This window comes from Vidua chalybeata, chromosome 7 (assembly GCF_026979565.1).
Source record: "Vidua chalybeata isolate OUT-0048 chromosome 7, bVidCha1 merged haplotype, whole genome shotgun sequence".
In the NCBI taxonomy this organism is placed as follows: domain Eukaryota; kingdom Metazoa; phylum Chordata; class Aves; order Passeriformes; family Viduidae; genus Vidua; species Vidua chalybeata.
The window spans coordinates 18,913,726-18,926,891 of NC_071536.1; the positions used below are offsets into that span (position 1 = coordinate 18,913,726).

The 13,166-nt window shown below is 37.9% G+C and overlaps 1 protein-coding gene across 2 annotated transcripts in view; it reads left to right on the forward strand.

The window, feature by feature from the left end:
- The window catches only part of SLC25A12 (solute carrier family 25 member 12), a 45,733-nt gene extending 32,693 nt beyond the window's left edge, over window positions 1–13,040 (forward strand). For both annotated transcript variants that reach the window (XM_053948046.1, XM_053948045.1), the window contains exons 14-18: window positions 7,675–7,815; window positions 9,085–9,223; window positions 11,478–11,636; window positions 11,807–11,897; window positions 12,428–13,040. In XM_053948046.1, coding sequence (XP_053804021.1) covers window positions 7,675–7,815; window positions 9,085–9,223; window positions 11,478–11,636; window positions 11,807–11,897; window positions 12,428–12,617 — 720 coding nt within the window. In that variant the 3' untranslated portion in view covers window positions 12,618–13,040. The remainder of the gene's footprint in view (window positions 1–7,674; window positions 7,816–9,084; window positions 9,224–11,477; window positions 11,637–11,806; window positions 11,898–12,427) is intronic.
- Window positions 13,041–13,166: the final 126 nt, after the last annotated feature.

Here is a 13,166-nt window from a genome sequence, read left to right on the forward strand (position 1 = left end):
GGATGTTTTAGCAATCTGTAAGTGGTTTGAATTGATGCTGGATTTCTTTTGGTTTTGCACATTGGCTAATTTCATTTGTGGGATTCCCCGACAGTTGTTAACCCTATAAAATGTTTAAGGCTTGAGTTGGGTTTCTTTTGTAGCAGAGAACACTAATGACTTCCAGTTGAGTAGGCTGACAGGCTGGTATAAAACCTCCTTGGCTCACAACAAAACCTGGGGCAGAAAGGTTGTTGACCTCTGCAAACTTTTAATTCAAAGAAACAGCCCTGAAGGGAGACTGCTTATAGTTCTGCCTGATTGAATTTGGCAGCCTGGTACATGCTTGAGTCTTCACCTGTCAGTGTACAAAGTTTATTTTCTGAGAAATGTGAGAAAGCAGCTCTAATAGGTAGCTAGCAGAAGACTAACCTTTTTCTGGAAAGCTCAGTAACACAGAAAGCAAATACAGGTCATCTGTAGTGGCAGAGAACAGAATTCATTTGTGTTTGTGTTGTGCTTAAATTCATAATTAAAGTCAAATGATAAAGATAATGAATTTTATTATTTTACATTATTTTGTACTAAATTATATAGTACTGAATTCAATCTACATTAGAGCCTTTTTCACTTGCTAGGTACTCCTTTTTCAAGATAACTTCATTGTCTTACTGTAGTGAACATGCAAAAATTGGGGAGAAATTGAGTTTCAGATAAGCTTTCAGAGATTTGGGTGTTTTTTGCTCATCTGGATGAGCAGAGTTGTAGTCTGTCCAAACAGAACACCTTCTACCTGACTGTCTGAACTGATATTTTCATCTTCTTTTTCAAGATAATATTAATCACACTCAATCTGGGAGAATTTTACAAAATTATAGAAGCGTTGGTCAAAGTTTAGCAAACCTGAGGGATGTTTCTTTGTAGCTTCCTCTGGATCATCTGATATCTTACCAGCTGAAGATTTTTTTGTCTCTGCTGCTGCTTAATTCAATTTTAGCAATTTCACTTCTTCCTAAATAGCAGAATCTTTGTTGGCAAGCTTGTAAGGCTAGGAGTCTGAAAGTATCAGTTGGCTAAAGCAGGGGCAATTCGATATTAGTCTCTTTTTTTCATCCTCAGACCTTTTTGTTCTCATTTCGACAGCTCTTTTCTGTGTTGACTTGCTTGGAAATAATATTGGTCATCACACTTCTGTTGTTATTGTGTTCTGTTTTTCTACAAAATATTATGGGGTGCAACCAACAATTCCATCCAAGGAAGGACCACAAGTAAGCTTAGTCCACTTCCTTGTAGGGGCACAAAAGGCTTTGTGTTTGGATGATGCTACCTTTCATTCATTCTTTATTCTCTTCCTTCTCTCTCTGTTAGTACAAAATGATGGATTAATGTGGGAATGTTTGGATTTTATATATACCAAAATTACTTTCAGCATTTAGATTTGGGTAACTCAGATTTTTGTGGCTTTTTGTTACTGTTTGTTACTTAAAACACTTAAGTATTTTGCTAATAGTATACTATAAATATAGGCTAAAATAAAACCATACTTTTTAACCTTGTCATAATATCAGAAGGAATAGCATTATGCCCACATGTAGTTCTCAGAGGTGGACTTACTACTGTCTCTGACCCTCGTGTACCTGTGTTTAGTGTTGAACTATCTCCTCATTAACAGGAATAATGCAGTTTTGGATCATGTCTGGTATGGAACTGCTGGTGGACGAGCAAGATGAGCAAGGCATATTTTCAGCCATTTTACAGAGCTTACAGTAGAGATCTTTCATACTTTTAAAAGCCTTCCCCCTTGCAAGATATACAAAAGCACATACTGTATGCCACAGTCCTCAAACAGCAATCAAAAGAATTCTTGTGAGGAAGTGGAGGTAGCTTGGGAAAGCATGTCCAGCAGACATGGCAAATTCTCCTCTCTGGATGGCAGTGCTGTATCAAAGCTTATGTATGGTGTTACAGTCTTCTAAGACCCACACACAAGGACACGTGAAACCTTTGACATTAAGACAGTGGCGGTTCAGGAGACCCTGTGTAGGCTGGTCAGTATCCTCAGCTCTGGAGTATCTGGAAGCAGTGCTGTACTGTCCAGTAAAGGGGCCACTCACAGGCATGTCCCTCCTCCAGAAATGCTGATACTGAGAGACTGAATCACTTTGGCCAAAATCTTACTTCTCAGCTTCTGTCCGCTTATGGAGTAAAGTCACGTTCGCAGTAAGGAGAAACTCCGTCATTCTCACAGCGGGTACCAAAGACTTCCGCCCAGGCAGTGCCTGCTCGTGTGGTCAGCTGCCTGTCTGTTGTCTTTCCTTCCTTACTGCAGGGCAGGGACCTCCCGCAGGCAGCCCGTGCCCTATGCTCCTTTAAACCTTCCTGCTGGCTGCTGGGCAATGTAAATGTCACTGGGAAGTGCAGGGTCTGCTCTGTCAGAGCCCAAATATTCCCAGCTGCTCTCAAGCTGTAGCTGTATTTGAAAACTGCAGAGCAGCTACATCGGGCAGCTCAGTTACAGCAGTCAGGTCATACCTGCCAATGAAAGGGCTCTTGTCCCTGATGGATGAAACTGATATCCCATCTTCCTACCTGCCTGAAGTATGCTGGTTTGTTAATCATTAACAGCACTATCCATATTTACACATGTTCAGAGCAAACAATTTCTTTCCCTACTGTTACTGTAATTAGTGGAATTACATTCCGTTGTAATTCAGTGATTAACCTGCATTCCTGAAGTTTTCAGCTACCATTAGCTTTGAGTTGCAGGGAGACTGAGTGAGGCTTTGGCAATGCTTTCCTCTATCCCAACAGAGGCCTGGGAAGCAGAGAGCGCATGCCTGATATGGACAGTGCTTCCCAGAGGAGCTTACACGCATGGCACATGTGAGTACATGGTGAAGGGAAGGTGCTCTAGGGAGCTGCTCATCCTCACTTGGGAAACGGTGTTGAAGCAGGCACCTAATGCTGTGTAAATGATTCATGGTTACTGTTACAGTAGACAAAGATACTGTAATTTTAGGCTTTAATTCCTGTGAGTTACAGGGGAATTAATAGATTCTTCCCATCCTGTGTGTGGTGCTTAACATTTTGAATGGATGAATTGTGCTTCATCAGAAAGATGCTTTTGCTTTATGCTGTGAGAAGAAAGATGATGTGGGGTGCCAGGCAGAAAGGGTCTTGAGAACCTTTGGAGATGTAGGCAATGCATCTGATGATAATTAGAGGTTGGGATGTGTGTATGTGTGTTTGTGTTTGCACATACATACACAGAAAGATTCAAATTTACCACTGATTTTGAAGTTTTGATAAACATTAAATCTAAGATTCAGTCTAAATATTTTGGTGTACTTGTAAAAAATAATTTTCATACATATTTATGCATATATATATATATATATACATACACACAAAAATGCATATAGGTGTATCAGGCAAATAGGAATGTGTCAGATATTTAGTCTGGAAAAAAATAATGTAAAATGTTAATGGTTTTGTTTAACAAGAACAAAAATACAGAATTATAGCTATCAGACTGCTTTCCTTCAAAACCCTGAAGATATGTTACTTCTTTTATTACACTTCAAAAAAATAAAGTTAGAAACAGAATTAAACTTTACTACTTTATCTTGATTTCTATTGTTGACATTTAAAATTGGGAAGAAAATGATTGTTTAACAAAAGAGACAGTAAGCTCACTCTAGGTTCATGAACCATGTCAGCTTTGCCTAGAGAAAGAAATGCAAGTTCTTTTGATGTTTTTAAACAAGACTGTTTTAAGTAACATCTTACTTTAGCTGCTTCTGTGGGACCTAGTTGTGGTCCAGGATGTGGTGGTTTCTAAAAGGAAGGAAGGAAGGGCTTGAAGTAGGCCTCTCCCCTTTGGAGCATATGCCTCTCGGGTGGAATTGGAAAGGGCAAGAGGTCTCATGTTGCAGGGTCATTTGTGTATTTCCTTCAGCCTTTGGCATGTCACGAGGCGTTTGCTGTGGGATCTCAAACTACATCTTTTCTCTCATAACCTTTGCTGTCAGATTTAGTTCCTTTATTTGCTCCTTGTAGAGTTATTTTACATGACATTAAGGTTAAGTAGAAGCTTTTATTACTGGTATTTTTGATGTGTATGAATAACCTCCATTCAGAAACAAATTTGTCAACCTTTTTTAAAGTGTCTGTTGCAATTTATGTGTGAAGCGAGGATTTATGAGAGAGCAATCTAGATTTACTGCACCATCTCCAAAAGCAATTCAGGGAGTGCAATGTATACCTCTGTGTGCATCTACGCGTGCACACGTATTTAACATACAGAGCTGACAGCTGAAGTAAGAGACTTTGAAAAAGAATGATGCTGATTGCTAATGATTTGCACAGGAGTGTGGAGATTTGTACTGCAAACCTACATGCTTCCAGTTCATTTTTATTTGGAGATCCTTTGTGTCATTCTCCTTTACATCCTTTTCTGCAGAGTGCTCTTCTCCTCCCCAAGGCAGCACTCTCCTCTGCCTCACACGTTCTTTGTCACATAGATAGCCACCTTTTACTTAAATAGAAAACACAGGCAAAAACCACCCCTGTGTTCATTCTTTAAAAAATTCACAGTGAAAATGGGAGTTTTCTCGTGTTACATGTTCTGTATTAAAGTCAAAGCTTGTCCTGTCTGTGCTTGTGATCCAGTGAGGGACCTAACTCCTATGTGCCGCTCCACTGAATGCAGTGCTCCACTTCATGTGAATCAAATCACTGCTGGGCAGAAAAGTTTGCCAAGCTCCAAGTAAAACAGCCTAAGTCAAGACTTGGCTAGAAGGACATACTGCTAATAGGGACTATTTAACTGGGTATCTAGGTGGTTACAGCTCTTTTTGAGAAAGCTGCCTCTTGAGAAGTCTGCCATCACTCTAAATACTCAATGTTGAAAGTGTTGATGTAATTAAAGAGCTTTTCAATGGGTTTTCTACTGATAATATAAACGTAGGGTTTTCCTTCTATTTTATTTTGCTTAATAACCTGACCACCAAATCATCTTCTAATACTGATGGGGACTACATAATTCTGTATGAACTGTATAGAATTTGTAATGTAATACTTCTAATTAGTATTACTACTAAAATATTAAAATGTGTTGTGTTCAGTGTCTTTTGCTTTCTGTATCAGAAGAGGGCTATGGCTGATTTTGACAGAAAGGTAGGCAGCTGTGCACCTAGGAGAGGAAAATGTTAATTGCAGGAAGATTGAATTCAGGTTAGAAAATAGCAATGCTTACAAATTGGCCTATTTGTGTTTTCTGTGGTGGGTGTTAGGCAAATAGGAAGAGTTATTTTGGCTGCTCTGCAGGGTGTGCTAGTTTTTAACATTAAAAATAAAAAATGGAATTTCACATATACATGTAAACAAATAATACATATTTAATAGGTGGGTAGCTGGTATTTGTCTAGAAGGAGTGAATTTCTAGCTTAGTGTTGCAGTCTAAAGTTACTTGAATTTTTTTGTGTGGTCCATTGTATTATGTAGCCAGAGCACACTGCTTAACATTTTATCTACAAAAATTATTTTTTTTTAAAGATACAGGGAAATGGTAAACATTTGAAATTGGCTTTATGCTTAATGTAATACAAACAAAAAAAAAACAGGTTAATAGAATTTGCCAAATGCAAATTTTATAAATTTTATTTAGGTTGGAACTTTGCTTAGCAGGACAGCCATTTCATCTTGCATGTATATGTGTGTATGAACTGGAAAAGGTGAGATGAGAAGTAAAGAGAGTCTAAAGAATGCCTTCGGACATATGAATGGTGTCAGATAACTGAGTAAACACAATGCAGTAAGTCCAAGGAAAATAGAAGATGGGAATCACTTTGGCTTGTCTGGGAGTTGTTGTGATCTTCCTGATGATTGCAACAAATGTCCACAAAAACATAGTCTTTGATTTGCTTTCAGAGAGGTGAAGAAGTATGGGAATAAAATTAAAATTAATTGTATAGACTCATTATTTGAGTGGGAAGTGTTAAAGACAGTAATTCCTACAATGGAAATAATTACTCAAAAGCAGCGGTTTTTCTCCCACTGTTTGGATGAAGGTGCTCCGGTAAAGCTGTTGCAGTGGTGATTTTCAATGTCAATATTGAGTGAAGTAATAAACAGGGCTTGCAGTAAAAGGCTGTCAGTTCTCAGTAAAGGCTCAGTGAAGTATGGGATGCTTGGTCAGTGTTGATGCTTCTTGCCCCCAGCCTACAGATACTGCTGAAGTGCTGGGTCATTCTCAGTAAGAGCTGATGGAGGGTTGCAATGCTCTTTTGTCTCTAGGCTAGAATAATTCAGATTACCAGCTTCTAAACCCTGCATCAGGGCTAATTTCAAATTTATTCTGCTTGCTGCTGGAGAGAGCAAGATTGTGCTATATGTAGAAAGGATTAGTGTTCATCAGTTGTCAATCAATTAGCAGAGAACACCATGCAGGCTCTTCAGGAGATGCTGTATCAGACTATGGACTTTACTTCACCACACCCCTGTATGCACAGCCCCTTCCCAACCCCCCAGCATACAAGAAGAGTTTATTGCGTGGGCAATTTAGAAGTGGTAAAAAGTTCTAACTGCAGATGTTCTGCATCTGTTTACTTCACTAAAATTTGATGGGTTGGAGGAATTGATCAGAATTAAGAGGAGCTTTTGTATTGTGCAAGAAATGCTTTTCAGAGTTGTCTGTATTCAAGCGGTTGTATGCCACAATTTTTAAGGAACTGGGTTTAATTTTTAAATTAAAAAGGTGGCTTAGGAAGAGGGGAGCATAACAAGCTTATAAAATATAGCTGGATTGTTATGAACCACGAACTTCTTCAGAAGTGAATGGTAGTACCTACAGCAAACCAGGGAGAAATGTAAACATGTCATTCTAAACAGGTTTAAAGACTCTGAAACCTAACTGTCAGATTGAATCTCTCTCAAACCTGGGACACAGTTCTCTGAAAGTCTTTGGCTAAAGTGCAGAGTAAGAAGCAGCTTTACAGCACTACTGCTAGGAAGTTTGCAAGACAGTCCTTCAACACTGCCGACACAGTATTTCCTGCAAGTAAAATTTGTCATGCTCAGCTCACAGATATGAGTCCTGTTTCTATCTAGTATAGTATTTTGAAATGTTAGTCTTCCTATTTAAATTTTATATTTTGTTTCCACTTAGGACTATTACAGGCTGCTAAACAAAACTCCAAACACCTTTTCTAATAATTTAAAATTACACTGTTAAATGCAAATTTACCTTTTAAACAGCATCACTTCTAAATGCAAATAGCATGTCTACACATTGGTGATGGATTATTATTGAATAAACATAAGGTCTTCTTTAAGTGTATTTGATGCTCTATTAGCACAAGTGTAATGATTATTTTAGTTTAGTATTTCCTGTAATATCTGATAGCCAAGACTTGTAGAAAGTGATGTCGAGGAGAAAAGCAGACAAACTGAATTAATTCACCTCAGGGGGCTATAAAAACATATATGTAAAAATCTATTTTTACAAACCCGTGATTTCTGATCCAGGTCTTTTGACTTCCAGACAGGTGCTTTATTAAATCTCTCTCATACATTTTTACATGAGAATATCAGCCAGTGCAGTGAGAAGTGAAGGCACTCATCACCTTGCAAAAGTCAATATGTCACCACATGCTCTAGTAACATAATTTACTTTCTTTTTCCTTGGGTTTGCAGGCAGGAGGTTCCCAGGTCATCTTCACTAATCCTCTGGAGATTGTAAAGATTCGTTTGCAGGTAGCAGGAGAAATTACTACAGGACCCAGAGTCAGTGCCCTCTCTGTTATAAAAGATTTAGGCTTTCTTGGTCTTTATAAGGTATGTACTTCTGCTTTGAGTGCCTTCGTCATTTTATGCTAAACTTCTATACTGTTGAAACAAAAACTGTTAAAAACAAAGACATCTTTTGAATTTAAAACCAATCTCTTCCTGCAGGGCAGCCCCACAGTGGAAAACTAAAGACAACTCACTTCTATATTAATGGCAGTGGGATACAAAAAAATACTCCCCCATTCTATCCTTTGGGCTTTTATGCCAAGCTACAGGGAGTCCTGTATTGCAGACCTGCTGGCTTCTGGCACTGCTCATTTCATTTGGTGGGGTTTTGTGAAAAGTTTCTTTAGCTTTCCCTGTGCATTTTTCTTATATTTATTTTGAATCTCTGTATCTCTATTGTTATCTTTGCAGCAGGATATTCTCTTTGTCTTAATAATTTGATGGCAGTGAAACAATAGTGAAGTTTAGTAGGATTCAGATTTTTAAGAAGTTAAGTGGTGGGATTTGTCAATAAATTCCACTGAAAAAAGCCTGTTCTGTATGGTACTTCAACAAAATGCCAGTCAACAGATTCCTTCCCTGCAGGTATACTTACTGCCATCATTACAGATCAGGTGTAATGGAGCAGAAGCTATTAGTTTCCTTAAACAAGGAAGAGTGTTCCTTCCTGTATCTTCTGCCAGTGCAAGGGGTAATACATAAATTCAGCGGTTATATTAGCTGTGCACTTACAAAACATTGTGTTATGTGATTTGCCCATAGACCTACAATAATACTATAAAAATGTGCACATTTACTTTTAGAGCTGAAGATTTTGTTTTGAATTTGATAGATGAGATTCGTGACCATTGTGTTTCCTTATTAAACTGCACCCAATTTGCAGTGTTTTTTCTCTTTTTGCTAATCTTCCAATGCAGCTTCTTTGGTCAAACAGATGATGATCAGTGTGAGGTCTTACAGTGCTCGCTGGTATTTTATTAGTGCCTTTGTGTTTAGTGGAATAAAGGCTGGCAGGGATTGGTCTTGCTGCTTCCCTGGTTGTCAGAAGGACATAAGGACTGATCTCTGTTACTTACCAAAATTATACATGAACCTTGAATCTTCCTCATTTCATACACTTAGTTTAGGTATGCTGTATTCTTATTTTCAAGTTCCCTGTATCATCTGTTCCCTGAGACATTTTATTTTCTGTGTTGTTTATGTGGTACAGCAAATGAGTTTGTACTTTCAGGGCTCAGGCTGCTTGCTGGATATCAATTTTAGCCTTATTTACAGAATTTATTTGCATTATGTCTCTTTTCTCTGTGTCAGGGTGCCAAAGCATGTTTCCTCAGAGACATTCCCTTTTCTGCAATCTACTTTCCGGTTTACGCTCATAGTAAACTGATGTTTGCTGATGAAAGTGGCCATGTGGGAGGGCTTAATCTCCTTGCAGCTGGAGCCATTGCAGGTAATTTTGCAGAATGTTTCCTAAAAGTAATTTTTTTTTAGTGAGTAATATTTAATATTCATTCAGTAGCCCCATATAAAGGAAGGGTGCTGTACCATTGTATCTGATTTAATCTAAATTTGATCACTGTTATCCTTAGTGGGAGGCGATGTAATTTTGATGAGAGCTAATTACATTTGCATAATGTGGATAAACAGCGTAATGCAGCTCAGCAACTTGTAGTCAAATTTGATCTGTCTGTCTCAATGGGGTTTTACTTGTTACTGAGCTCTCAGAGTTGAAGGCTAATTTGAATCTTTGATGAACATAAAATGAGAGATCATAAGAGCTAAGAAGAAAATTACTTACCCAGGTATGGATTGTGGAATAACTGAAAAGAAACTTTGTTCTAATGTAATTGCTGAAAATAGGGCATTAGTTTGTGAAGAAGCTGAAGTACCATACTCTGAAATTTAAAATATTTTACAGCATCTCAAACAAGTTTAGTATAAAGATAATATGCACTGTGATAAAAAGTTGTTTTTACTAAAGGCAAGGTGTATAAAAATAGTAGATGTAGGAATTATAGTGGAGGATATTTAAACATGCAGATAGAGATGGCCAGATTCTGCACTGCCAAGGACGAGCTCAGCAGATGAAAACCGGGTATCTGCACGCAGCCTTACAACTGTGAATGATTCAGTGTCAGAATCTGCAGTTCAGAAACACCACTGGGCTGAGCAAGACCCTTTGCTACTTGTTACAGTTGTAAGGAACCACTATAGAGAGAGATACATCAATTGGGAGTGCCTGTGTGTGTGAGTAGCAGTTTCCCATATCGGACTTGACACACAAGCTTGGCAGCATCTTCTCTGTGCCAGTTGATGTGTTCCTCATGCCAGAGGGAAGGGAGACCACCTAGAAAACATCTAACAGATTTGTAGCCCTGTTCATTCTTTAGTATTGCAGAGCTGCCAGAAATGGAAAATTATTTTGCTTATTATACACATACAATACTCATATATATTGTTAAATTTGTATTTTCTGTAAGACTTTTTCGACTGCAAACTCCAGTTTCTCTTTGTTTCATTAGTGTTTCTGTGTTGCTCATACTAAGGAATGAACTCTATTAAAAATGTATGTAAATTTCACAGGCCTAGTTTTATAGCATGTGTAGGAATCTGCCTCTCTGAATTGCAAATTTCACATTCTCAATTGCTCACTCAGTCCCGGTAACACGTGCGCAGCAGGCAAGAATACAGTCTGAAGGGATCTGCCTGTCAGGAAAATCTGCATATGATTGCTGTCTGTGTATGCCTGCAGGCTTAACTGCAGTGCTTCTGTTTTTGTTTAAAACCTCCTGGATTGGTCAGTGACACTTCACAGTGCATCATCACCTATACAGTCAGTTACTCGTTAACTTTTTTAATTCAGTGTTAACCAGTTGTTAAAGTTTAACAGAAGTCAAAATTAATTTCATGATTTTAAGTTAGAAGATGGTTCCTCTTTTTAGGGGGATTAAGTTTTTTTAGTATTTAGAAGTATTCAGAAATATCTCAGATAACACAGTTATATACTGTGGAGTACATTTCTGAAAACTTTCTCCTTTCCTTTGACTAGAAAGCTGAGAGTGGTGCCTTGGAAGTGGAGATTTGTTCTTCCATCACTGTTGGCTAATATCACGCTGTTGGTACTAAGCAGACTTGTAAAACACCTTCATTGTCCTCAGTCTTTTTATGGCTTGCCTACTGAAGTAAGCAGCATCTATTCTCCTACAGAACAGTCCAAACAGCAGTTTAGACACATTTCTATAGAATAGGGGCTTTAAGCAGTAGTTTTTCTCATCAACACCTTTAACAAATCGAGGCATAGGATTCAATTTCCAAATCAATAATCTACATAATTTGCAAAAGATGTTGTAGAGAATAAACAAATACAGTAAATTTGCACAACTAATTTTTATATATTACATATGTATAGCCAATTTTATCTTGTTTCAAACTACTGCTACAGCCAGACCACTAGAAGATCCTGAGAATGGGTTTTGATAGTTTATTTCCTTTACTACCAGTTTCAGCCTTTAAATTTAGAAGAAAGTCAGAATTATCTTAGGCATGACAGTTTATATGAGCATCAAGAGTAAAAACCTGCATTTTTTTGGTAATGTCTAGCCCTTGTAAAAAATATGAAAGTTTGCACTTGTGTTTTTCACTTGTAAGTGTTTCATCTTTTACAAGATCCTTTGTGCAAATTAAATGTGGTTTTCTTCTAAAAGGTGTGCCTGCTGCTTCTTTGGTAACCCCTGCTGATGTCATCAAGACAAGACTGCAAGTGGCAGCTCGCGCTGGTCAGACAACATACAGTGGAGTTATTGACTGCTTCAGAAAGATTCTAAGGGAAGAAGGCCCTTCAGCTTTGTGGAAAGGAGCTGGAGGTGAGAAAAAAATTATTGAGGCTGACCCCAAATCTGCAGATTAGCACTTTGTCAGAGCAGTATTTACAAGGTCTGATTGTGAAAAACATAGCACCTTGTTAAAAATGTTTAGCTTCTCTCCTGAGGAATTGTTTTATTGGTTTAACACTATGATTTGTAATATTTAACAGCTCGTGTGTTCAGATCTTCACCCCAGTTTGGTGTTACTTTGGTCACTTACGAGCTTCTGCAGAGATGGTTGTATGTTGATTTTGGAGGCCTGTAAGTCAAGTATTTATTATTTAGCTTGCACAAAACACTTGCCAGATTTAAAGAAAAAAACATCAAACTTTTTCTTGCATAGAACCCATTAAAACTTATTGACTTTGAGCACCTGTACTTAAAATTGCAGTATGTAAAAAATTGCCTCATCCTTATATAAGTGAGGGAAACTTGCCTGCCACTTCTAAACAGATGAGGAGATAAATAGCCATTTCATATTTATTTCAGTGCACTAATTTGTATTTCCATTGTAGCAAGATAGTTTTGTCCATTTTCCTTGTGACACTGGAAGCTAAAAGAATTTACAAAAGTATTTGTAAAAATGTAACTTCAATTTTGGGTTTGATTTAAAATTAAGTAGTGGTTTGACCCCATTCACTTCACCATAGGAGTCAATTAATCAAGGTCAACTTTAACAGTCTTCCATATTCAGACAAAAGACTTAAGTATTTAAGCTTGAATAAGCCTGTTTAAAGTCCTTCTTATGAAATCTAGACTAACAAAATGACCTTTATTCTTTGTTCAAACAGCAAACCCGCTGGATCAGAAGCTACCCCAAAAACACGAATTTCAGATCTTCCTCCTGTTAACCCTGCACATATAGGAGGATACAGACTGGCTACAGCTACATTTGCTGGTATAGAAAATAAATTTGGTTTATATCTTCCAAAGTTTCGAGCTCCTGTCACCACCTCAGCTCAAGCACACAGTAGCAGCTGAGTCCTGAAAAGATGTTTCAAATGAACAAAGCGATGCAGTGGAAAGAGTTCACAAGAGTACTGCTGTATTTTTTTCCAGTCAGCTGCATGTGTTCTAGCTGAACTGAGCTTGCAAATCTAACTGCTCCTTTCAAATATTCATACATACCTGCATTTATTTATTTACACACAATGAACTGATTGAAGCTGTGGTTCTCTGCCTTGTTTTAACCAGTGGCATGAAGCTGTAGCCTAGACCTTGCCTTGCACAGCTTGCATTTAATGTTACTGTACATATTGTACATCTTTGTACAGAGACACCAGGGCATCTATACACGTACATTTATATAATGGGTATTGCAGTTCAAAATAGTTTGAAATGTACAGATGTTTTGAAGGTGTTTTGTTAACAATCGTGACAATAAAATGTTTAAAAACGCTTGCATCAGTTTGCTGCTTTGAATTTATAGGAAGTTGTCTGGTATGATTGTTTCTCCCTCCACAGAAGAAATGTGAAGATCAGGTGCACCCGTTTAATGAATGGACAGGACAGAGCTCTGCAGGAATGCCC